The sequence below is a fragment of the Otolemur garnettii genome, unplaced genomic scaffold (assembly GCF_000181295.1).
Source record: "Otolemur garnettii isolate 467f Iridium unplaced genomic scaffold, OtoGar3 scaffold00019, whole genome shotgun sequence".
Lineage (NCBI taxonomy): Eukaryota > Metazoa > Chordata > Mammalia > Primates > Galagidae > Otolemur > Otolemur garnettii.
This window is the reverse complement of record NW_003852414.1, coordinates 24,080,673-24,106,820: the sequence shown is the minus strand read 5'-3', so window position 1 is coordinate 24,106,820 and position 26,148 is coordinate 24,080,673. Positions and strand designations below refer to the sequence as shown.

The 26,148-nt window shown below is 51.5% G+C and overlaps 1 protein-coding gene across 2 annotated transcripts in view; it reads left to right on the top strand.

Moving 5' to 3' along the window:
• The window catches only part of PFKFB3 (6-phosphofructo-2-kinase/fructose-2,6-biphosphatase 3), a 70,900-nt gene extending 58,968 nt beyond the window's left edge, over nt 1-11,932 (top strand). For both annotated transcript variants that reach the window (XM_023511447.1, XM_003786830.3), the window contains exons 7-15: nt 27-151; nt 601-808; nt 1,503-1,649; nt 1,781-1,885; nt 2,766-2,895; nt 3,294-3,356; nt 3,455-3,519; nt 4,968-5,141; nt 9,539-11,932. In XM_023511447.1, the coding sequence (XP_023367215.1) occupies nt 27-151; nt 601-808; nt 1,503-1,649; nt 1,781-1,885; nt 2,766-2,895; nt 3,294-3,356; nt 3,455-3,519; nt 4,968-5,141; nt 9,539-9,586 (1,065 nt within the window). In that variant the 3' untranslated portion in view covers nt 9,587-11,932. The remainder of the gene's footprint in view (nt 1-26; nt 152-600; nt 809-1,502; nt 1,650-1,780; nt 1,886-2,765; nt 2,896-3,293; nt 3,357-3,454; nt 3,520-4,967; nt 5,142-9,538) is intronic.
• The last annotated feature ends 14,216 nt before the right edge of the window (nt 11,933-26,148 follow it).

The following is a 26,148-nucleotide window of genomic DNA, read 5'->3' as shown; positions in this document are numbered from 1 at the left end:
TCAGCTGCCTCTTTGTGGCTTTACAGGAAGTTAAAATCTCCAGCCCGGATTACAAAGACTGCAACTCGGCAGAAGCCATGGACGACTTCATGAGGAGGATCGGCTGCTACGAGGCCAGCTACCAGCCCCTCGACCCCGACAAGTGGGACAGGTAACCCAGGGGCTGAGCCTGTCTGGGCGACCTGTCAGGGTTTTTCATGTTTTCTTAATGTTCCCGCAAAGCATTTGCTCCTGGAAACCTTTATAAACTCTCTTAAAAATGCTTTAAAAAAATTCCTCCATGACAAGCCACACTCAGTGGGAACGTTTCCGACCCTGTGTGGAAGGGCAGGGAGTAGACCTGGAGTGGAGCCTAATCTTGCTACCGACCCCTGATGGTTCCTTTATTCTCCCTCCCTTCTCCTGGGGGGAGGCCAGTGAGCCCTGAGGCAGATGGGCTGAGGGAGTCCCTGAGCTCACACTCCGACTCTTGAAAGGATACGGCTGGGATGTGCATGGCCCAGCCCCGGGTTCTTATTTCCTGGGGACCGGCATGGCTGGGGCTGGGCGTGCATACCACCGGGGCAGGCCTGACGCTGGTGCCCGCGGCCTCTCTCCCAGGGACTTGTCGCTGATCAAGGTGATCGACGTGGGCCGGCGGTTCCTGGTGAACAGGGTGCAGGACCACATGCAGAGCCGCATCGTGTACTACCTGATGAACATCCACGTGCAGCCGCGGGCCATCTACCTGTGCCGGCACGGCGAGAGTGAGCACAACCTGCAGGGCCGCATTGGCGGCGACTCGGGCCTGTCCAGCAGGGGCAAGAAGGTGGGGGCATGCTCCCTGCGCCTCAGCGTGCCGTGTGTGTGTGTGCGCGCGTGTGCGACCACGCCTGACCTAGGAAGGGCTGTGTAGAGAGGGCCTGTCCAGCAGGGGCAAGAAGGTAGGCGGGTGTGCTTGCTGCCGCCTCTATGCCCATGTGTGCTCGTGTGCCTGAGTGAGTGTGAGCTGGGAAGCACACTGGGGAGGGTGTGTCCTGGGGGCTGGCTATCCTGGGTGGCTGTCGGGTATACTGTCTCACCAGGACAGAGCACAGTCCCATGTGGACCCTGGGTCAGGTCCTCTCCTCCCCTGTGGGACTCTGGGTCAGGTCCTCTCCTCCCTGTGGGACTCTGGGTCAGGTCTTTTCCTCCCCTATGAGACCCTGGGTCAGGTTCTCTCCTCCCTTGTGGGACTCCAGGTCAGGTCTTTTCCTCCCCTATGAGACCCTGGGTCAGGTCCTCTCCTTCCCTGTGGGACCCTGGGTCAGGTCCTCTCCTCCCCTGTGGGACCCTGGGTCAGGTCCTCTCCTTCCCTGTGGGACCCTGGGTCAGGTCCTCTCCTCCCCTGTGGGACTCTGGGTCAGGTCCTCTCCTCCCCTGTGGGACCCTGGGTCAGGTCCTCTCCTCCCCTGTGGGACCCTGGGTCAGGTCCTCTCCTCCCCTGTGGGACCCTGGGTCAGGCCCTGTCCTTACGCCATCAGTTTGCCAGTGCCCTGAGCAAGTTCGTGGAGGAGCAGAACCTGAAGGACCTCCGGGTGTGGACCAGCCAGCTGAAGAGCACCATCCAGACAGCAGAGGCGCTGAAGCTGCCTTATGAGCAGTGGAAAGCACTTAACGAGATCGATGCTGTGAGTCCTGGGCAGGTGCAGCCAGGGGGGCCTCATCCTTGGGCATCTCAGGCCCTGTCCTGAGAGTCCTCACAGTGGCCAGCCAGGCTCCTCTGGGTGTGTGCCCTGAGAGACTGGTGGTGTCCCCACAGGGTGTATGTGAGGAGCTGACCTACGAGGAGATCAAGGACACCTACCCCGAGGAGTATGCGCTGCGTGAGCAGGACAAGTACTATTACCGCTACCCCACGGGGGAGGTGAGTGGGGGGCTTATAGATGGGTCAGATGGCTCTGGGAGCGGCCCCAGGAAAGCTGGGTTGTGTGTGTCTCAGGATGTGTAGACAGATGGCATGGGACAGAAAAGATGGCGTGGGCGACCCATGTAGATGGCCACCTGAGGGGGCTGCGAGTCTTGGTGCTGGTGCCCTGTCCTGGTGGGGGCCTTTCCCATGCACAGCAGCCTGCTGGCTGCCCAACAGAGTGTGGGGAGGATGCAGGCCTGGGCTCACCAGCATATCCTCCCTGCCTCCAGCCCCTATAGGCCTGCACGATGGCCTCTGGCCTCCTGCTGGACCTTGCCCACTGGGACCCCATGAAGGTGGCAGAAGCTTTGCTGGGTACAGCCCTGCTCTTTCTTGTCACGTTGTTTAATTGATATCAAATCTATATGGTGCAACATTCACCATTTTAACCATGTTAAAGAAGCAGTTCAGTAGTTTTAATATAGTCACCATGTGGGGCAGCCATCACCACAAACTCCAGGGCATTTCCCTGAGACCAGGGACAACCCAGACCTGCTGGCCCTCACCCTTCCCACACCAGCAGCCAGGACTCTGCTTCCTGAGTCTGCGAATTTGCCTATTCTGGGCATTCCATGTAGGTGGGCGGGGTCAGAGGCCATCGGAGGCCCATTTGTCCAGCCTTTTTCACATAGCATGAAGATGTCGAGGCCCATCTGTGTTGTAGCCTGGGCCAGGGCTCTGGCCATTCTGTAGCTGAGCTGTGTTCCCTGGTAGACTCCATGTTGATCAGCAGATTGATAAGAGGCTGACTTGGCTGAGCTCTCTGGCCTGCTTGACAGAGGCCTGTGGCCCGAGCTGCCCCCTGTGCTGACGTGGTGGCCGGCCCTCTGCTCAGTCCTACCAGGACCTGGTCCAGCGCCTGGAGCCCGTGATCATGGAGCTGGAGCGGCAGGAGAACGTGCTGGTCATCTGCCACCAGGCTGTCTTGCGCTGCCTGCTGGCCTATTTCCTGGACAAGAGTGCAGGTGCCACCACAGGCCATGGGGAGGAGGGGGGGTCTTGGGTCAGAGCAGCCCTTCTCCTCAGGCCCCTGTTGTGGCTTGTGATTAAACATTAAATTAGATGTTAAGCCTTATGTCTAAGTCCCTTGGAACCTCTGGGCACACTTGATTACAGAAGGGCTTTTTCCTCCTTAGTTCTGACTCATTTTGGGAGGGCGAGTTTGGGTTGTGCGCCTTCAAAAATGGTCTTTTTCAAGACTACCTGCCATGTGGGACACCCTGTGTGCCGGGCCTGGTGCACCCGCCCTGGCTGTACTTCTGAGGGTCCTTGAGTGGCTGAAGCTCTCATGCTGGGCCCGGGATGTCCTCTCTCCCTGCCCCGCTCAAGCCTCCTGTCTCACTGTGGTGCCCCGCTCTTTCAGAGGAGATGCCGTACCTGAAATGCCCCCTCCACACTGTCCTGAAGCTGACCCCTGTCGCTTACGGTGAGCAGCCAGCCCCGGGTGGTGGCTCCTGGTGGCTGTGGGCTGCAGGGAGGCAGCCTTTAACAGGAGCTGCCTTCCTCTCCATCTGTGCCCTCCAGGTTGCCGGGTGGAGTCCATCTACCTGAACGTGGAGTCGGTCAGCACCCACCGAGAGCGGTCAGAGGTGAGTGCAGGCCCTGTGGCATCTGTTTAGCTCTGTCTTGCACCAGCCCTCATGGAGCCAGGGACCCTTGGGAGGACCCGAGACTGGTGGCAGCAGAGGCCGGTCTGTGTGTCGCCTTGTGCCTGGCGGGCCAGGTCTTACTGTGCTTCTCAGGCTGAGCTTTTCTTTCCGTTCTCCCCACACTCTCCTCCCGTGTCTGCCTGTCCCGAGGAGTGAGTATTAAAGGGAGACACGTTTCCTGCCTGCAGACACACTGAGCTGGGTTCCTGTCACCTTTCCTTTCAGGCAGCTAAAACCGTGCTTTCAACTGGTTCAGGATCGGCACTCCAGCCGCGTCACCTGCATGCACTTAGGTACAGGACCAGAAGAGCACAGGCGTGTCGAGGAAGGCAGTGGTGCTGGAGAGCCAGGGCTGGGGTGGCGGAGGGAGGGTTCTAGGAGGTTTCGAGGCCTGGCAGCAGCCGTTTCCCTACCAAGAAAACCACAGATTTCCGTCTGACCCCAGGTGGCAGGTTGGGCTCCCGTGTAGCGTGAGTCATGGAGTGGGTTTAAGTCCCCTGTATTGGAGCCTTTGGGGTACAGTGCCCTGCTTCCTTACTGTGCTCAGAGCAGGGCTTTCTGTCTGTAGAGTCCCCACAACATGTGACTCCCTGTTCCCAAGGAGCTTGGCTGTTGGATTTGGTGTTAAGGGCAAGAGATGTCTACCTGGCTCCTGCTGGCCATCCCTCAGCTGGTAGCTCACCTTAAAGAGGATGGTGTCCCTCCTGGACCCGCCTGTCATGCACACCATTGCCTGCTGTGCTTCCCTTTGGTGTGTGTGGACAGCCCCAGCCAGGGAGCCGCTGCTCCAGCCAAGCCTGCTGTGCCTCCTTGTGGGAGGCCATTGCGTTGTCACTCACTGAGGCAGACTGGGCCCTGTAGGTTTCCTGCGTCTGGTCTCCATGCAGGTTTTGCAGCCTCTGTGTCTCATCCTCAGGCAGGGTACTGTTACACGAGCAGCTGTGCTCCGCAGACCCAGCCTTAGAGTTGGCAGCAGTGGGTCCATGCCGGCCTCTTTCCCACCCTGACAGCCTCAGACACAGGCCTCACCCTCAAGACTCCCTTCTGAGCTGTGGGAGGCAGGACGCCAGGCTCCCGTGTCTGATCTCGCTCTCTGCCATGATTGTCACCACCTCTCTCCCTGCCTCGCACGTGCTGTGTTTGCCTGTCTGTGTGGGTGTCCTTTGGGGAAGGGGCACAGGAGGGACTCACCCCCGTTCTTGCTGACGGGGAGTCACTGCACACACAGCCCACGTGGCCACCGCACTGCACACGTAGCAGCCGTGGTCCTGGCCACTCACTCAGCCGACCTGTTGACCCCTGAACCCCAGGAGCAGGGGCCTGTCAGCATGCTCCCCTCCCCCTCCTCGTAACTGTTGCCTTTTCTCTTTTGTCTTTGTCTTGCTTAGGATGCAAAGAAGGGACCTAACCCGCTCATGAGGCGCAATAGTGTCACCCCCCTAGCCAGCCCCGAGCCCACCAAAAAGCCGCGCATCAACAGCTTTGAGGAGCAAGTGGCCTCCACCTCAGCCACCCTGCCCAGCTGCCTGCCCCCGGAGGTGCCCACGCAGCTGCCTGGACAAGTCAGTGACCCCTTCTTTCCTTCCTGTGTGCCTGGGGGATGGCCTCGGGGCCAGGGCTGCCTGTGCACCTGTGTCTGTGAGTGTGCACATGTGGGTGTCTGTGTGTTTGTGCTGGTTGTGTGTGGGTGTCTGTGTGGTGTGGCTGTGTGTGCTGCAGGCGTAGTGTGTGTGCATGTGTGTTCTGTGTGTTGTGCGTCTGTATGGTGTTCCTGTATGTGCTGCAGGCGTAGTGTGTGTGCGTGTGTGTTCACATGTGTTCTGTGTGTTGTGTGTCCATGTGGTGTGCCTGTGTGTGCTGCGAGTGCTGTGTGTTACGTGTTGTGTGTGTGAGCTGTGTGCATGGGTGGGTGTTCCTGTGGCATATGTGTGCTGTGCATCGCATGTGTGGGGTCCGTGCACACACTTGTGTTGGGGAACATGAGGAGGAGGCTCCCTATGACCCTGAGTCACCAGGCTGCCTCCTTGCTGATGGTGGTGACATCCTGATGTGCGTGCTTCCTGAGGACCAGGCTTCACTGAGTAGAACCAGGCAGAGCTGAAGAGAGAGTGAGGTGTCCACATCCCAGTCAGGGTCAGGGTCGAGAGTTGTTTCTGAAACAGAGGAAGGAGCTCCTTTCCCACGGGCTTCCTTAGCTCCCCAGGTCAAAGGTTGTTGGGCACTGAGATTTGTTTCCAGAAAATCAGTCTTTTCCTCAAAGGCAAATATGTGGGATGTAGAAATCTCTGGGCTCAAATTCAGGTAGTGCACAAAGGTGTCCCCGCCTCCCACCCCAGCAGGCCCCGCAAATCAGCTCCAGCTCAGTTTCTGTAGATGCCCCCTCTGGGCCTTTCTCTCCAGCCACCCATCCTTCCTGCTTCTGCCTGGAGTGTCCTTAAACCTAGAGGTGTCTGGGCTGTGATGTAAGGAGGACCTGGTGGCCTCCGTTGGTCACTTGGTCCTCCAGGCCTCAGTTTTCTCACTCTTAGAGTGGGGGAAGAGCTCCAGCCACACCAGGCCAATCAGACAAGGCCCAGTCCACTGTTGGGTGTGTGGGGAGGGCGCATCGATGAGGGGAGACAGGTTTGGGGCCCAGCATAAGCGTGGTGCGTAATCGCCAGGGTCCATCACTGCCTCAGCCCTGACTCCGTAGTGTTACACGTGATGGAGTAGGACAGGGCTTTTAATAAAGGCCTCAAATCTGAGGTGGGTTGTTTTTTGAAAACTGAGGAGATCTGAAACGGTGTCTCTGTGACATTCTGTTCTGGTGTCAGTGTAGGGTGACAGTCGGAAGTCCGGAGGCCTCTGCTGTGATGTGTGAGGGGACCAGCATGTGTGTGGGTGACATCTGGAACTGCATGGGCCTCCATCATGGAGGACACAGCTGCAGGGGTCCCATGCTCTCACCCAGTGCAGAGCTGTCCTGACATTTGCAGGACAGTCCCTCAGGGTGGCCAGGTCCTCGGGGATGTGACCGCTGGCTGGGCTGGTGTGGGTGTGCTAGGCTCGTCCCACTGACTTCTCTCTCCGCTTCCTCCCTCGCAGCCTTTGCTAGGGCAGGCCTGCCTGTAAGTATCTCTCTCGGCGTGTCTCTGCCGTCCCCCCAACCCGCCCCCCCGCTTCAAAGCCTGTCTCCCACCTTTCAGATTCTGAGGTTAGGGACAGTTTGTGTGAAGTCTGAGGTCTTTAGGGGGAAGGAGAGACGTGTCCAGGAGGTGGAAGGAAGAGGATCTCTGTGGATCTGGCTGGATATAGCTCCTGAGTCCATCTCACTTGGTCTCCCCTTCCTTGGCCCTGAGCCTTCTGCAGAGTCTTGGGGATGGCATTGCCACATACAGTCCCCAGATAGGTACCTCAGTGCCCTGAGGCCCATTTGCAGAAGCTGAGGCCTGCCTGTCCCAGAGCTTTGACGGCAGCTCCGCGAGATGTCACTCTTTGTTCCTCAAGTCGCACTGCCCTGTCGTTCCATTTTTGCTCATCAGCATAGCCCTGAGATGCTGGAGAGTGAGGCTTGTGTCTGGACTTGCACTGGGCTCAGGGCGTGGTGGTGCCATGCAGTGAGAGGCCCCTGCCGAGTGCTGCAGCGCCCGGAGAGTGTGCTGGGTGCCCGGCTGCCAGTCCCTGTTCCCCAGATGAGGGCTGAGGCCAAGTGTTTGCCCCGCTTTTGGAAAGCTGATCCTCCCTGCAAGCTTCTAGGGGCAGCCAGGGCACTTCTGTCCCGAGGCTTTGCCTCTGCAGCCTTTAGGCCACTGCTGGACCCCACGAGCCCCCTGCAGCCCATCCCTTGTAGCTGCATCCACAGCTGAGGTTTGCTTACCTGGTGGGGGGCCCGTCAATGTCCACCTTCCAGGAGAGAGGCACATGTTCCCACGGGCTGGTGCCCTTCCTCCCCTGCTGTGCAAAATAGAGCATGGGCTGCTTCCCGGGTAGGGGTCTGCTCGTGTGAAACCAGCTGCTGGGTTTGGAACCCGCCTCCGTGCGTGTCCTGCTCCTTCCCACCTAAGGCCTGATGTTGCCAGGAGAGAAGTCTTCCTACTGGGCGGCTCCATGTGGCACATTCCCTGCTCTGTTAGCAATGAGCTTGACTAGCTTGTTTATCGCTTGACTAGCAGAGCTCATATCACAGTGTGCTCGGCCTGAGCCCCTCCCGCTCAGTGAAAATACCTCCCTCCCACCCCTCTGTCATCATGTCTGATTCTAAGAATTGACCTGGTCCCTGTGACCAGAATTATGATGTAGGTCAGACTGAGCCGGGGTTACATCTTGCTTGGTTCCTTTGTCGGCCTCTGTCTTTAGAACTCTGGGCATGTTTTTGAGCCGTTCCAGGACTTTAATGTCCTCACCTGTAAAGCAGAGGCAATAACTTTTTTTTTTTGAGACAGAGTCTTATGTGTTGCCCTTTGTAGAGTGCTGTGGCGTCATAGCTCATGGCAGCCTCAAACTCTTGGCTCCCTGGTAGAGTGCCCCGACTCGGCCCTGTGCCCTGTCTCACCACAGCTGTGCCCCTGTCCGAGACTGAGATGCCCCTTGTTCCTCATGGCATAACCTTCATTTCTAATTTTCTAATGCACATGGGGAGGAAAATCCTACTAAAGGTTTTTTTCCCCCCTTTTTCCAACCTGTTTTCCTCTTCCCTACTATGCTTGAAAGACGAAGTGTCTGTCACATTTTCTCAAAATTCTCTCCTTACTGACCTCGGAAGGTAAATGCCTGGGTGCATGTCCCCATCCCCCTGCGTCTCCCGAGTCGTGGCATCGTGGTCTGTGTACAGACCAGCCATTGTGCACTCTGTGGCTCATTGTCTCAGTGGGAGGTGTTGACAGCAGCAGCTATCATCATGAGGTCTCTGGTCTCCCCCGATATGTGCTGAGCTGGGGTCCCTCCCACGTGAATGACAGGGACAGCCCTGGCCTTGGGGTTCTCAGTGTCTTGCTTCACTGTCATTTGTGGGTGCTGGAAGCCGTGGGCTCTCGGTGTGGCCGGCAGGTTGGAGCCAGCAGCTGTGGCTGGGAGGGCAGCACTCTTGACCCCAGCTGGAGCTCCTGTCACCTGGGTCTTGCCCTGTCTGGGTAAAGCCTGTGCTGCTACCAGCCTTGTGCTTCTGCTCCCTGGGGGCATCTCCGGCTGGGGCCCTGGGTCCATGTGGGATGGGAGTGGGCTCTGTGCTCTCCCCCCACCCCCTCCAGAACAGTCTTGTTAGAAAGGCTCAGGGGCACAGAATACTTTTAAAAATTGTTTTTTAATTGAGTGGTAGATTAAAGAGGTTGAAAAGACCCCTGCCTTGCCATGTTCCTCTGCCCCTAGCAGTGTTAATGTTTTTTTTTAAGCATACCATTTGGGGGGAGGGGACAGAGACTGAAGGGAAGTGGTGTCAGACCACCCTGCACAACTGGTGTACAGCTTTGAGGGGGCTTTGATACCTGGCCAGGGCCTTAGGGGAGGCGCTTCCTGCCTGCCGCAGGGATCAGAGCTGGGTGTTGCTTTAGTGACAGGCCTCTGCCTGGCTCCTGCCTGGGTCTACCCGTGTGTCCAGCCATCCCGTGCACCATCTGTGTTCTACCTGTTGAGCTGTGTTCTTGGATTCTGGATGCATGAGGCTTCTGAGGGCACTGAGCCACCCACTGCTGTCCCTGAGCAGCTCCAGCGTGGCCACTGAGCTGCCTGGTCCCCAGCCACACACACACACCTGCCTCCACTCAGGCCTCCAGCCTCCTGCCCAGCCCTTCCTCTCTGTGACTCTTGGTGTTATTTTCCATTACGTTCTGGGACCCCTGGCTGCTCCCCACCTGCTGGGCTGATGACACTTGTCCTGGGGACAGGGAGGGAAGACATCTCGTTGCATGACTTTGAGTCTTCTGCCTACGACACGGGCCGGCAGCAGACCTTGACCCCCGCTTCCCCTTTTCTCTCCTGGAAACAGAACATGAAGGGCTCGCGGAGCAGTGCCGACCCCTCCAGGAAACACTGAAGCAGACGCGGCGGGTGGTTCCATTCCATTTCCATTTCTGCAGCTTAGCTTGTGCCCTTCCATCTACCCGAGGCCAAAACGATCCCAAGGACTTCTGGAGCAGGCTGGGGTGCGGGAGAGGCTCAGGGGTCTGACTGGAGAGACCTGTGCACGGCATGGGTTAGGCCAGACCCCAGAAAGCCACGCAGGCTCCAGCTTCCTGCCCTGAGCTGCAGGCCCCTCGCCCTGTGCTCTCTCATCTTCCAGGGCTGTCTGGCCTTGCCGACCCTTCAGATGTTTGGGGAGACTCTGAGTAGAGGGAAGGAACGTGGGTCCTGAGGAGGGCCCTGGGGCTGCTGTGTTCTTTGCTTTTGTGATCTTGGCCTGGCATAGTTGGAGCTAGTGAGATGACACTGACAGCAAATCCTAAAATTAAAGGATGCCAGATCCCAGCAGCTGAGGATGGGACAATGCCTTGGGGGGCAGCCCTGGACAGGTGGAGGTTTGGGGCCTCTCCTGCAAGGAGTCCCCGAGGTGAGCAGAGACATGCTGTCGACACGTCCATACACCTGCCTGGGCCTCTGCTTCTGAAGATGTTTTGGGGACAGGGTGGCCTTGCCAGCAGAGGAAGTACTTTGCTGAAATCCAGGACCCAGTGCCGTTCTCCTTCTCCCTGGACTCGGAGGTACTGAGAGAATCGCCCTCCTGGAGCTGCTGGTGTTTGCACTTTGTCATGGCAGAAGTGTGATCTGACAGTCACACTTTCTCTTCTGGAACTTAGACGCTGGGGGGTTGCACACTTGGAGCTTGGAGCCCTAAATGAGAGTGTGGAGCATGGCCATGACGGGGCAGTTTGGAGCACGTGGATCCTTGAGAGACTGACATGGCCAGATGACAGGGAGGAGAATGCCTGGACTCCTTCCCTTAGGACTGGCATCATTGCCCAGGTTCCCAGGTGGTGACAATCTCTCAGTTGAGGCCTCGTTCCAGGGCACTTCCTCCAAGAGGCTGTCTGCACACTTTTTGGTGCATCTGACATGGGCCTGGAGCTGTGCCAGGTGCCCCGGGGGAAGCCGGAGGAGTGGAGCCCAGCCTTGCCTTCACAGCATCTGTGACATTTTCATGGTGGCTGAAAGCAGAGCTTATGGGACACCGGTGGTTTCTGCCTGTTGGTTTCTCCTTGCTCCTTGGAATCCTGGGGGAGGAGTGGGTGTCTCATGCCCAGAGGAAACAGTTTAGAAACTCACAAGAGAGTTTGTCCAAATGACCCTTTTCAGGGTGTCTCAAAGCTGGTGCCAAAGGTCACTTTCCTTTCCTGCCTTCTGCTGGAGACCCTGAGGTCCTCCCAGCTCAGGGGGACAGGTCCGGGGCTGGGGGAGCTTCAGAAAGACTCGTTTGCCTGGTTGGGATTAGCAGGGGATGAGGCTGTGCTTCAGATACCGTCCAAGCACATTCTCAGCCTCCCTGCCTGCGAGGATGCCTGGACGTCCATCCCCAACAGCTTTCGACTTGGGTCCCTTCCCCTCTCCGTGTCCTTAGTCTTGTCAGATTGTGTGTGGTGTGTGTACATGCGCGCGCGAGTGTGTGTGGCTTGGTCATGTTTTCCCGTGTTAGGGGCTGACAGCCTTGTGTCCCAGGGCGGTGGCTCATGTCCTTCTTTCTGCCTTGTTCTTTGAATGTCCACGCAGGCCTTGATGAAGGCAAGTCTCCCTTCTATCTGAAACCAGTATGTCAATGGAGAAGGCTGGCCTGACATAGGACTTTAATCTGGGAGAGGCCCGGGTGGGGAGAGACTGGACGGGGATCTGGGAGGACGGGCTGTGCTGCTTGAGTGCAAGCCGGTGACCTGCCTGTCTGGTGGCCTCGGGTTGAAGGTGAGCGTGGGCGACTGTCCTGGGACTTTGGCTGCTACAGGTCCCCCCTGAACCTTCTCAAAACAGACTAACTGGGACCAATATTTCTAACTTTGCATATTTGTTTTTGAGCGGGCTCCCCCCTCCTTACTCTGTCCTGAGGCCCTGGGCAAAGCTCTTTATTCTGAGGGAGAAGAGGAACTCTTGGAACCACACCAATGATGTTTTCGTTTGTAATACTTGAAATTTATTTTTGTATTATTTTGATAGCAGATGTGCTATTTATTTATTTAATATGTATAAGGGAGCCTAAAGCGTAGAGTGCTGTCTAGATGGGGTGCAGTCGTAATGGGTTTGGGTGCCTTCTCCGTGTGACTCGCCACTCCTCTGTGCTCTGTAAACCCGTCTGAACGAGTGACCTGGGATAAGGCCACGCCAGCTTTCAAACAGGCGATGCCTTTCAGAAATTTGTATATTTTGCAGTTGCCAGACCAATAAAATACCTGGTTGAAATGCGCTGGTGAAGTGCTCCTCTGACCCTTTCTTTGAGGGGGGATGAATTACAGTCAGTGCCCAGGGGAGTGGCACCTGCCACCATGTCATCCTCCAAACAGGACCTTCAAGCACAGAGCTGCATTCATGGCAGAAAGAGCTGATTTTGTTTAATCAACCAACATGGTTGTCTAGCATGCTTTGGGGTTGACAGGATGGAGCAGGATGCAGAAGGGGGCTCCCATACACCCACTGGCCGGTGGCTATCCTGTCTGGTGCTGCTCAGGGCTCTCTTGGGTGCATGCCTGTCACAGTTGGCAGGCCTGCAGCGGCACAGCATCGGGCCAAGAGCCTGTGGTTTGTATCAGGGTTCTCATGCTTTGCATTGCCCGTTCTATGGGTCTGATATGCCCTGTGCTGTGGATCTGCTGTGGCCACCGGTGCAGAAAGTGTGGCTGTCCACGCCCTCCCTAGGCCTCCTAGTGGCAGTTCTCATGCCACCATGGTGCTGTCACAGCCCCCTGCCCCTTCCCTTCCATCCTCTTCCAAGGTGGGACAGGTGATGGGACAACGAGACTGAGCTGCTGTGGCTGCTTCCCACTCGGTGATGGGCAAGGTCGGGCCATTAGTTCACTTGTGAGCCTCAGTGTCTTCATGACCACAGACTGGGTGGCTGAGGCCGGGGACATGGTACTGGGGAAGCCCAGAGCAGGGACTTAGGACTTTGTCCAAAGGGACCTGCACCATCCCTGTGTGGTCTGATACATTTTTTCCCCCCTGGAGTCCCTACAGCTACGTTCCAGAAATAGTCTTGACACCCAAATTAGTGTTTCTTCCTGCCTTTTTCCAGCCCAAGCTGTGAAGAGCTGCTGTCAGCAATCTGGCACCTCCATTTGGAGATGACTTCCAGGGCTGACAGGTGCAGGGGTAGAGCACACACAGTAACACCCAGAAGATTAGACTTGTCTGTAAGACGTTGTGTATATATGTTAAAGTGCTTGGCCTGCTGGGCTGCGGGAACCTACAGGGGTTCCACTAACTTTTGGGCAAGCTCTGAGATTGATCTGGGAGACTCTGAGCAAGACCTGCAGCCCTTGACTGACTGTAGAAGAATCATGATTGTGGGGGATTGTGTCAGAGGACGAGGCGCCAGCAAGGGGTGTGCCAGAAGAAAATATCAAGATCCTAAATCTGAGTCCAGACGCTTTGTGGCTCTTTCTGCCCTGAAAATCACACAAGCAATTCCCTGGTAGCAGATACTGATACCACATACTGATGGCTGTGGCGCTAAGGCCTTGGTGCAAATTCTCATACCTGGTCCTTGGCGAGTGCCCAAGGACAGATGGTCTGTCTCACAGATAGGGAACTGGAGGCTTCCTGAAGGTGAGCAGTCACCTAAGGCCACCTGGCGGGTAAAGCACAGGGATTCGGTTCCAGGTGTCTGTGACTCTGAGGTCTGTGGCTGTCACCATGACAGTATGTACCTCGAGTATTTCTGCAGTCCTCAGCTGGCAGTAGGTCAGGCTGGCAGGCAGGTCAGCCTAAGGCTGCTGGCCGGGACTGGGAGGTGGACTCTGTCCTTCCATGCCCTTCCCCCACCCCGTGGCAGCAGAGCCCAGGTGGTGGTCAGATGGCCAGAGTCTCTGGGAGAAGGTGGGAGCCCTGCCCCCTGATTTTGGAAATGCAGAGGTAATATCCAGAACTCATCTTGACTGTAGCTCCTCCCACCAAGAATTCCCAAGAGGCAACAGCAGCTTGGTGTCACGTGCCTTCTGCTGTCAATGAGCCCCTCAGTGGCCAATGGGTGGGCGGCAAGTGGGGGCTGCGGCAGCGACTGAGTACTTGCTTCTGAAGGCCTGTTGCCCTGAAAAGGCCTCCATGGAAGACGGAGTGTGGCCAACACTCTTGTCTGGGTCTAGATCCACGGGCCAGGAGAAGACCCTGCCAGCTCAGCTGGGTCTCAGCTCATTCTGTGCTCAGCCTGGTCCCCCAGTTTTCAGTCAGCCTCTTGAGAGTGTTTTTGCTAAGTGTTATTTAATAAATAGTAATGGGAGACTTGGTTAGCTACTTTTTTGGGGGGGGGGGAGACTAATTAGATCATAGCATCTACCATATGCGTTAACCTATGTGTTTCAGAAACAACCAGACCATTAAAAAGGAGAGGGACCCTGGCAAACCGTTTTTAGATGAGAAAAGACCAAGCTTAAAAGCAATGAAAACAAATACCAAGGAATTAATCATTAGAGATTCCACAATCTCCATGTTCAAATTCAAGGTCATTAAAAACCACCCCAATCAGAAGGAAATCAGTATGTTAGGAACATATTTGCAACAAACTTGACCCCTCAAATTATAAGTCAGTAACATACCCAGAGTAATAGAAAAACACCGAGACTCTTACAGATACTTGGATGAAGTTTGCGATTTTTCAAGACTAAAGGGGGGTGGAATGAGGGGCCTTACGCACGGCCTGCAGTTGCTGAGAGGTGGCCCACCTTGGACCCTGGCACCTTCTGATCCAAAGCTGCCTCATTTAGAGATGAAACAGACACACACCAGATTAGAGTCTCCAAACATCCTCCCTGGCAAGAATACGTGCGGAAATGGGCCCCCAAGTGGCATGCCAATGCACATGCACATTGGCCGGTGGGTGAGGGGGCCACGTTCAGATAAAACCTGGGTTATCTGTATACAGTTGACTCTCCAACAACTCAGGTTGGGCTGCACAGGTCAGTCCAATGAGGCAGCAAGACCAACCCCGCCCTTCCTTTTCCTCCCAGGATGGAGCCCTGGTGATAGTCCACTTCCACTTAGGAGGGAATATGTTCTCTCTTCCTTATGATTTTCTTAACATTTCCTTTCCTCTTGTTGCTCAGTGTGACAGCAGAATAAGATAACATAGCTACAAAGTGTGCATTAATCACCTTGCTGCCCGTGTTGCTCACGGGTCCGCTGCACTCGTCTGTCATTCATCTGTCATCCACATACTTGTCTGCCTTTATCAATTCTAATTAAGTTTCTGAAACCCGAGGAATGCCTTTGAAGACAAAGGTGTGTGTTGACGGGAGGCTGCAGGCTGCATATGTGGGGCCCCGCCCTGGCACCTGGTCTTGCTGAGATGCTCAGTTGAGTCGTGTTGGGGTGAAGGGTTCTGAATGCTGACCCCTCCACTACCACACACTGTAGACCTCACTGCTCTCTCCATCTGCTTCCTCAGAGCCCTCCTAACTCATCTCCTCGGCCTTTCAAGGTTCCCACGCTGGCCACAGGGCACCCAGCTTCTGCCTCTGGGCGACAACCGGCCCTGGAGACAGGTGCTTTGTCCTTTTGAACACTGGCCTTTAACCCGCAGCAGGACAGGCCCTGCTGGGAACAGGCCTGATTATGCCAATTCTGGCCACTCAGCCTTTTGACCTCCTAGCTGGGGCCCCAGCCAAATGGGATTGTGGCCGAGCAGTGAGAGGTCAGAGCCCATCAGTTTGAATTCAGTGACTCTTATTCAGTGTCCCCCATTGCAGCTGCCTGGGGAAGATTTCAAAAATGCACACATTCCAGTCTCCTTCTGGGAGGCTGTGATATAATTCAGGGGTTCGAGGCATCTGGGTTTTTGTGTAGGGGTAGTGATGGGGCCCTATACAATTCTGAGAGATACTGGCTGAGGACCACTGGCTCAGGCTGACCATTGTAAGTAAAGAAGGGCAGAGTGTACACATGGTGTGAATTATCTCAGCTGGTCAGTCTCCTAAAGGCAGAGGACAGAAAGGTGGTTACCAGGGACTCAGGAACTGCCGTGCAAGGGGAATAAGGTCCCAGTTATGCAGGATGAGATTTCCAAGTTCCAGGAAGTTAAGTTTGCAAATTCCCAAGAGCTGAGTCACCATGGAGAGGACCCTGCAGGTGTATCCTTGTGGTCTTCTTGAGAAGACCTGTTCTCCTAGCTCTCACCCTTCTCAGGGATCCTCTCTCACTATTGCATTGTGAATAAGTGCTCAGTCCCCGGGTGGTGGGGGGCACAGGTGAGCCGTCCATATTGAGTTCTCTGAGGCCCGAACTTGAGCTGTAGCCAGCAGAGTAACTTTACCATGGACACATTGGCCCCTCTGTCCCACCATGTTCCAGGTATATGGCCAGAAATAAGTTACTTCATGTTTTTTTACCTTGTTCCCCTATTTACAAAATGGGGAAACACACGCCATATTTTTTAATTTTGAGATTCACCATCCATGTCTTAGCTTGTCATGTAAAACAAAGCCAACCATGAGTACACCCGGTGCTAGATGCAGCTGGATTTCACGTGTGTTAAATGTAGACGGAGATTCTTCTGGAAGTGCAGGAATGCCTTCATTATTTTTCAGGCTTGTGAGGGCTCAGTCTCATGAATGAAATGCTCTTGACAGTTGCTGAGCCCACAGGGCCCTGGATTGGTAGTAGTTAATCTGATCGTGTGTGCCGGGTGCTTGGGACCGAAGCTGAGAGAACTTGAGGGTCCTGGTTGGCTGTAACTTCGGGTGGGACCTGGTGCCTTAGGCTCCCCGCAGCCTGAGATGGCTCTGCCTGATGACTCACCAGACCACAGGAATGGGAGTTGAGTGGTGTGTTAATTAGCAAACAGGCTTTTGTATGTCCCCAGGGCGGTGGGGGCCGTGGAGACCCGCCGTCAGCATTCAAATTAACAGCAGACTTTCTGGAAGAGATCATAACTCAGAATGCACAACCTTGGAGACCAGATGCCCAAGCTCTAAGGCTGTGTGTTTTTCTCTCACCTCTCCCACTCAGGGCCTCCAGACTCATGTCCTTGGGATGTCCTATTCCTGGGGACCAGGACTCACTCTAAGACTCTCTGCACCTGCATAGGTGATTTTAAGAAAATAACTTTTTGTATCCTCACCATCTATATTCACACCTTTCTACAACAGTCTAAGAAATTTGCTTTGTAAACAAAAGGGGAGACCTACACTCACCCCCAGGGCAGCACCTCCGGGGCATTGCCCCCCGGGATGGTGTCATACCTTTCTGTCTTTCACTGGATTAACCACAAATCATACCCTGGGCTGCCATTCTGATTACATGGTGGTAATTGTCAGGTGCCATCATGGCCACCAAGGGGCAAAACAGAGCCCACGTAGCACTTCCTTTCCCTCAATCTCCAGCTCCTCCTCTCCATGGGTCAGATGGGGGGGATGAGCCTTCTCCCTAATCTGTCTCCCAAGGATCCAGGATCAGTGCATCTCCTTCCTCAGGCCCCTCCTCTATTCAGGCAACTGGTTAGGGCAGTGGCCTTCAAATTGGCCCAAGGGTCCCCCACTAAAAAGGGAAGGGGGGGAAATGGGATGATTTTCTAAAAGGTAAGTGGAATTGCATGGCAATTCCCAGATCTTAAATTCTGGGTGTCTGCTTTCGTAGACCTGGTGTACCCAAGAATGTGCCCCTGGCTCATTTCAAACCTCCCCAAGTTGCATTGCCCCAGAGTGGAAGGAAATCTCAAGGGCGGGAAGTAAAGAGTAGGGCTCCCTGGTGGTGACTCAGGGTCCCATGAATCACAGGACTTCCTGCCTTTCTCTGCCTTAGGTATATTTCATTAAAGGTATACTTGTTTTGTTAGAAATTGTTCTGAATGGCACATGGTGGAGGGAAGTAGTGGAAGTCATGATAATTTTGTTTCAATGTCTTTGGTCTTTTATATTTTTTCCCCACTAGTGTCAAAGGACATTATGTCCTTCTTGAAGGGGAGTCCCTTGACAGCAAAACAAAGAACATTAGTAAGAAATACTGAATGTCAAAAATTAAGAATGCAAGGGTGGCACCTGTAGCTCAGTGGGTAGGGCGCCGGCCACATACACCAAAGGTGTTGGGTTCAAACCCAGCCCAGGCCAGCTCAATAATGACACCTGCAACAACAAGGACAACAAAAAAATAGCTGGGCATTGTGGGGGGGCCTGTAGTTCCAGCTACATGGGAGGCTGAGGCAAGAGAATTGCTTAAGCCCAAGAGTTTGAGGTTGCTGTGAGCTGTGACGCCACAGCTCTCTACCCAGGGTGACAGCTTGAGAGTCTGTCTCAAAAAAAAAAAAATTAAGAATGCAATTAAACATAAGCAATTATTTTCAGTCATTCTTAATATGCTTTTTTGCTGGAAAGAAAAACATCTATAAACAGTCAGAGTAACAATATAGCTTAATCATAAATATTCTTTAAAATGTATTGGAATGTTTTCTAGGACTCATAAAATTTTCAAGAGACATTGAAAAATATTCCCACAGATAAAATGTCTGTATCATCTCTTACACTGCTGAACTTCCAGGGCCATTGTCTACATTTCTTAAAATTACTCTTCAGTGGTTAAATAATGGTTATGAAAAATCTATGCACAAACACACACACACACATAAAGAGAAAATGATAAAAAAAAGTAGGATACAATGTTAATAGGAAGCTCTCCATAAAAGGTATACATCTAAGTTTGGGGATTTTTTTTTTTTTTTTTTTGGTTTTGGTCTCCATTCTTGCAAATTTTCTGTACACTTGAAATCATTTCCAAATAAAATGTCATGACCTTTTACATGGGTTCTTTAAGAGTCTGTATCATTCAAGAAGATGGTTAAAACCCATTTAACCAAACATATCATAAAATACTTCTTTCAATTCAATGCTCTCTTTTTTTTTAATTTATTCATCCAGGTCCTAGAATCCTTTCTCTTTTAAATATGTAGTAATGTCTCCCTCCTATTAGCAAAAATTAAAATTTTGTGCCAGCTGCCCAACAGATTAGGTTTTAGTTATGTAAACCTTTCTTTTTGGTTAAATGTGTGTAAGGAAAAATGTGATTTTTGATGATTCATGAAAGGAATGGAGCTATTTCTAAGGTTTATAATCATTTAATCCTTTCCTCAAGCTAAAAACCAAGCTCCATGCTCTCCCATTCACCGTGAGGAAACTTAGCACATCTTATAGGACACCTCCCTCCATAAAATAACTTGCAATTTTATACACACTAGATTGAACGACTATAAAATAAGTAATAACTTGGGTAAATTATTTATATTAATTTGATATTTTTCTTTCAAATTGATTGTTCTTCATGTTCTTACATGATGTAGTCCATAATGTATTTCCTGTGGGGTATTTAGAATATGCTTCACAACTCAGAGTTCGGGCTGCCCATGCTTCCGCCCATTCTAGAGGACATCCAGCAGTAGGTACCTTGTAGTCTCTGTGGGCATTTTCCTGAGGACAGTGACCCTGAGTGTCTTTGCATATGCTTGTTTGCCATCCGTCTCTCTTCTTTGGCGAAGTGTCTATCCAAAGCATTCACCAATTTTAAAAAATCATGTTGTTTCTTGTTCTTGAGTTTCGAGCATTTTTTTTTGTATGTTCCGAATACACATATGTTCCTTATCAGGTGTGTGATTTGCAAGTATTTTCTCCCTGTTAGCAGCTTGTCTTTCCATTCACTTAACATGGTCTTTAAAGAGCAGAAGTTCTTAATTTTGATGCATTTCATTTTATCAGTTTTTTAATGGGTTGTGCTTTCCATGTTGTAGCTAAGAAATCTTTGTTTAGCCCCAGGTCATGAAGATTTTCTCCTGTGCTTTCTTGTAGAAGTTTCATGGTTTTAGGTCTTATTAGGTCTGTGACCTCCTCATAATAGTAAGCCTTGTTATTTACTGCTGCATCACCACAGACTTAGCAGTTTAAGACAACATGTGTTTATTATCTCCCAGTTGTTGTGGCCCAAAGGCAGGACATGGTGTGACCGGGTTCTCTGCCCAGGATCTCAAAGCTAAAATCATTAGGCCAGCATTCTCATCTGGAGCTTGAGTTCCTCTTCCAAGTACATTCAAGTTGTTGGCTGAATTCAGTTCCTTGAGGTTGGAGGACTGAGGTCTTGTTTTCTTGCTGGATATTGATGGGGGGTGACCCTAGACCCCTGGCTGCTGCACTTGGCCCTTTCCTGATATGGCAGCTTCACGGGTGAGAAGCAGCAGGAGGATCCTTCTTCAGGCTTGTCACAGACTGTCAGCAGCCTGCACACAGTTGAGGAGAAGTTATATAACGTAGGGTAATTACCTTTACCATGCATTTAACTTGATCAAGGGCGTGACCATCCATCATATTTCTGGGTCTGGAGATGAAATTAAACAGGACGTGCACACCAGGGGCAGGAATTTGGGGGTGTTTAATATTTCTGACTGGGACAGGCTTGCCAAGGCACATTGTCACCCCTAAGTACAAAAGCAGTTACCTCCTTTTCCACCCTGACCCAAACGCCAGCCACATCCTCATTCCTGTTTTCCTTCTTGCCTAACTTTTATGACAAATCTCTCTCTCTCTCTTTCTCTCTCTCCGTTGGGTGAGCCCTGTGGGATGCAACTATTCCCACTGTAATCCCTTGAAAATGTTTTTATGTTGACAGCAAGTTCAGTCACTGCCTAGCCTGGAGGGGCTTTTTTAGTTAGTCTGGTGAAGTTTTTACAATGTGCCTTGGAGGAGGCTATCTCCACCCCAAGTGTCTGTTGAATGGCGGTTTTATGAAAGTCATTGTTCTAAGTCCTGTGATTGACAATGTTTGAAGACTTGTCAGCATCCCGACAGAGCTAACATCTAACTGGTTCACTGAGGGACGCCCAGGTCCTTAAAGTTCCAAGACCACAAGGAGCATTCAAGAGCTGCGGATAGTGTCTCAAACAGGAAAAAAAAAAAAAGATTTCTTTGAAAGCCACATTGTAATGGTTGGAAATGGAGCTGCTGTTGGTTCCACGCAGCTCATCCTGGGACAACAAATTTAGAATCTTTTGTTCAGCTCCAGGATTTTGGGGAAGTGCAATCCAAGACTTTCTTTACTTAGTCAATCCCAGAATGCATTGTTGGAAGATGGTAGTTGGGAATGAAAAGTATAGAGAGGGGGATGAGAAAGGGAAAGTGAGCCCACTGCGACCGCCTTGGAGACACCCTTTCTTCCCTCTGAAGGGAACAGGGATGTGGCCCTGAGTGGGCTGGCCTTTGGGTGCTGTCACTCTAATCCGGCCAATGGAGGCAGCCACTTCCTGTGATGCTCACCCTGCCTCTTGGAGGCTGAGACCTGTTCCCACTGGGACCTGTTCTCTTTTTCTAATTTAACTTTGAAGATCACAAGTGGAATGGGGAAGATGGTGTGAGGAAATCACTGTTCTGTCATTTTTTAACTTCCAGGGCTTGGAGGCTGAGCATGCAAGCTTTGTCTTGCCTCAGCCTATTGCGGGCAGAGGGTAGCTTCAGCTCAGCTGTCTGGGCATCAGATGACTAGCATCAACTTGCTTGCTAGGACCAAGAATGCCCCGCATTAAGTGAAGGCCATTTAGTGAAGACTAAGCTCTCCATCTCCAAGGTAGTTTAGCCACCACAGGCCACGGGAATATCAGCACAGTCCCCAAGGAAGGGACTTTCTGGAGAGGCCATGCTCTTTCTGGACCAATTCATCTGCTCACCCCTTTTTTAAGAAAAACACTCATAAAATTCTAATTCAGGCCAGGCCTGAGAGCACAGGAGCCAGGAAAAGCTAGTTCAGCAGGTGGTTTGGGTTGGGCTGGACCACAAAGCACACCTGAGCCTGGGCAAGAATCTGGACTTTCTTACACACGGATAAATCAGTTTTACTGCAAGCAGATTATAATCTGGACAAGTAAGTCTTGGTCTCTGAAACCCACAGCTTGCAAAGGATTAGGGTGGGATGAGAAGGTGAAAAGGGCAGGTAAGGGCAAAGACATGGCAGACAATGGGAGATGCCCCCTCAGTCAGAAAGGGTGCAGTGTGGCCATGGGAAGCACTGGGTGCAGTCAGGTCCTTCCACTCATGATTTATGGAGTCCTGTGATGGTCCAAGGTGGGCTGAATGCTGGGAGGTAATTTTACAAGAGGTGAACAAGAAAGACCATTCCATCAAAGAGAAGCTTGAAGTTACCATTATACGAACTTTTTAGATCACTAACGATGTGATAATTCAATTCTACTACTTTACATCTGGGGAAACTGAGGCTCGCAGAGAGAGAGTGAACTCACGAGTCATGGCAGCTAGGGCTGAAAAAGCTTGACTTATAATCCACCTGTCTTTTCAGCGGAAATTACTTCCATGGGGAGAGTAAGAGAGAACGCAGTGGCCCAAATGTGTCAGAAACTCTGGGCGGCATTAAGAAGAAAGCCCTAGGCTGCCAGGCCCAGCAGCCGAGTGACAAGAGGCCAGTTTCCTTTCCCTCCTGAAAGCCCCTCTGCTTTCCTGTGTGTGCCGTCCTTCAGCCCACTCCTCCCTCCCCTCAGTCCTGGCTTCTGGGTTCCTTTCTAAGGATGCCTCTTTACCTGGCTAGACCCAAGCTTTCTTGGAATCTTCTGTTTAAATTTGTCATGTGACTCACACAAGGAAACAATGACAGTATTTCTCAAAGAAAAGATGGAAGCAGTTTACACTCAGATTAAAACCACAGAAAGGAATTTTATATATATACATTAATGCATTTATGGGGTACAATGTGCCGATTTCATATAGAATTAGGAACGCTTACATCACACTGGTTAATATCTACCTCATCTTGTTTACTTAATTATTGAGTTAAGACGTTTATCTTCTATATTAATAGATCCAACATGTACCCTTGCATTATGCACCATAGGTGTGATCCCACCATTCATCCTCCCTCGATCTAAAAGGAATCTTTTGATCCCAGAATAATTGCTTAAATAGCAGCTGTAGAACCTGAGAGGAAAACGTCGGTTTTACAAGTTGGGTCCCCAACAAGGAAGCCTCCTAAGGTGGCCACAGCTTGCATTGGGGACCCCGGAGCTGTGTGGTTCCTTCTCTGTGGGTCTGGTTGCACACCTGGAAGTGTAACAAGTCCCAGATGAGGCAAGGGGGACAGGTGAGGCCATTATGCAGATGACCTAAAGGGCAGCCACTGCTTCACACATTCACCACAAGCGGGAACAAGGCGTCTGAACAAGAGCCTCATTCTCGGCTCTGCCAGTAGGGCCCTCACCTCCCGCCATTTGGATGTTGGGATACGTCATGGCAGGGCCAGTATTTCCGGTGGGAAGAAAACTGCTGTTCAGCCTCTGAGGAGGAAGCGTCGACAGCTCCATGAAAAAGAGGTAATATCTTTTTTATTTCTGGAGCCAAACCTTGATCTAAAATGGAAAGGCTTTGCCTCTCAGCAGCCAGACTTAATTGCTGAACAAAGCTCTCTTCTTGTGGGGAAGAAGGATGAAGACTCCGACAATTAGCCCCTCTAAAACGCAGGCCTGTAAAAACAACTGGGAGGAAATAGGCAGCGACATCCATCCGCCCACTGCTTTTTGGCTAAGCCCCGACCAAGGCCAAATAGAGGAAACACATCCCCTTAGTTCAAGAGTTCAGCTCCCCCTTCGTTAAGGGAAAAGCCAGCTTTCCTCCCTCCATTGTGTACATGAAAAACTCAGACTCAGAGGTCAAGATGTGGAGGTTAAAAAATTTGCGCCAGACCACACAGGTGGTCATGGGTCTTTGCCACCTTGCTGGAGCCGTGATTAGAGAGAGGCCAGTGAGTTTCCAGAAAGGTTGGAAACCCCTGCAGCAGGGCGTCTTTTCAGATGGGAAAACTGACCTTTTATTTCTTTTCTACTGAGGTCATTTCCCCGGAAATATATTCACTTACAGTTTTCTTGGGCCCAGAGAAAGTCTTCATTTTTTGTGGCTTGGAAACATTTTGTTCTCTCTCTTTTATTGAAAGTGTTATATGTGTGGTTCTGACAAATGCATTTCTCAAACAATGCAAAGAAAACACGCAATCTGTTTTAAAAATAGGCAAAAGACTTCAGTAGACCTTTCTCGAAAGAAGACATACAAATGGCCTACAAATCAATCAATCTATCATCTGTCTATCCATCTATCATCTATATCTATCATCTGTCTATCTATCTATCATTATCTATACTGCTCACCCTCAAAAGCAGCATGGCCGGTGCTATGGGAGAGACAAAGGTGACCTAGAAGTAGCTGGAGCCCGCAGGGCTAAAATGGCTATAAAATAAAATCGTGTAGCACATAAAATGTAAGAGAGGCTGCCAGAGTGAAGTGTCACCAGGTGGGTTCTTTGGGAGGGGCCCAGGCCATGAAGGCTCCTCCCTCCCCAGTGGGACTGGCTCCTCCTACAGGGCCTGGGGAAGGGGTCGGCTCTCTCTCTTCTCCTGCCTTCTGCTACTCGAGGGCCCAGAGGCTGCTGCCTTGATCTTGGACTTCCCAACTTCCAGAAATATAAGAAAATTAATTTCCGTTCCGTTTCAATTTTGGAATTCAGGAATTTTGTTGTGGCCGTGCAACCAGAGTCAGACAGAATGGCACCTGGGGTTTGAACTAGAACAGCGAGTCTTAATTTTGGCTTCACACCAGAAATCATATAGTAACCTTTCAAAGGTGCTGAGGTCTGAGCCAGCCTCAGCCACGGAAGTTCTGTTTTAATTGGTCTGGATGCCCCTTTGCCCCTGTCCCTGTAGTTATTTTTAGAAGTTTTTTAGGCGGTTCAAATATGTAGCCAAGGTTGAGAACCGTTGAACTGGAATAACCTAAATATCTTTTCCAGCTCAAATTGATTTTCTAAGTTGAAATCAACGCAAATAGACCTTGGATGTCCAGAGGGCAGGGATGGGTGGAAAGAAAGCAGTTGATTTATTCGTTTCATCTCTGTTATTCTGTGCAAAGTCTGTGGTTTTCCCACAGTCTGAGGCGGACCCAGTCATCCACCTGCCCGCCCTGTCCTGACTCAGCCATGGCCTCCAGGAAAAAGTGCCTGGGGGAGCCCTTGTGGTCTCTGGAGTTCTTTGGACGCACAGTTTCCCATTAGCTTTCTGAGAAGTTTGTATTTGTCAGCTCGTCCAGTTTTGTTCTTCCATGGTTGGCGTGCTGGTCTGGTACAACCTTTTATATTCCCGTCGGAAGCAGAACTGTCCTTTGTCAGTGCGGAAACCCTGCAAGGGGAGGGATGAGAGTCAGTGTGTGGGGAAGGGGAATCTGGTGGCAAAGGCAGGAAGAATTAAAGTTAAGAAGCCGCGTTACGTGTAGAGAAGGGAGGACTGCCAGAACGGGGTGGAAAGAGAGATTCTGTGAGAGAATCAGATTGTCAGACAGATTCAGATCCATATCTGTCTGAGCCCAAAGCCTGGCCCCTCAGTCTCCTGTCTGTGTAGCTGGCTATAAGAACCTGCTGCCCCTGCAGAATGGCCAGTACAGAAGTAGAACTCTGGCTTCAGTCAGTGTCCCATGTCCTCATGGGACACGCTCAGCTTTTGGAACTCCCCCATTCAACTCTGTTTTGTCTAAGAATGGCAGAGCTGGTTCAGAAAACTCCTGCCAAACTCGTGTATAATTGGTAAGGGATACCAAGGACTTTCTGTGTGATTGTTTTCTTTCAGCGCAGTTTGTGGTTAACGACCGTGTACACTTTCTGATTGTAATGGGATAGGCATGTAAGTGTTTCATGTTACAAAGTTCATCTCTTTCCATTCATTGATGTGGCTTCTAGAAATCTGTCCAGGCAGATTTGGTATACATGAAGACGAGGGCTTGTATAGAAAGTCATTTGTCATAAGGACAAATTTAGAAATGATCGAGATGTCTTACATGAAGGAAATACATGTGAGGTTTGACAATGAAGTTCACGAACTTGTCTTGGAAAAAGTGCTACACACCTCATTGCTGAATGTCACTACAGTGACCGATGGTCAAAAGGAACTCTTCAAAGGTGACGGAAGTGATCTTCAGCAATGGGGTATGTAGCACTGTCTAGGATGAGTCTGCAGACTTAATTACCAGGCCTCTTATATGTAATATGCATATACAGACTGTCCATAAAGTTCAGGTGCAATTTAAAATAGGGTGCGATGAACACCCTATGTATAACCACATATACCATCGCAAAACTACCCAAAGCCACTCAAATGGCTATTGATGTGGAACTGATTTTAAAAGTGTAGTATGATTACACTATAGATAATGAAAATGATGAAATAGCATATATGCCCAGATTTCAAAATACCTCTGATATTTATTGATGTATTTTATGATGCCATTTATTTGTCTCTGTCTGTACGTGTCAATGCATAGCACAGACCAGAAAGTTACATATGCTGCTGTTAACAGACGTAAAGGTCACCCATAAAGTCACCAGACATAGGGAAAATGGGAAATTGTAGACAAATGTACCTTTGTTTACAAAATATTCATCACGAAATTTTGCAAAGAG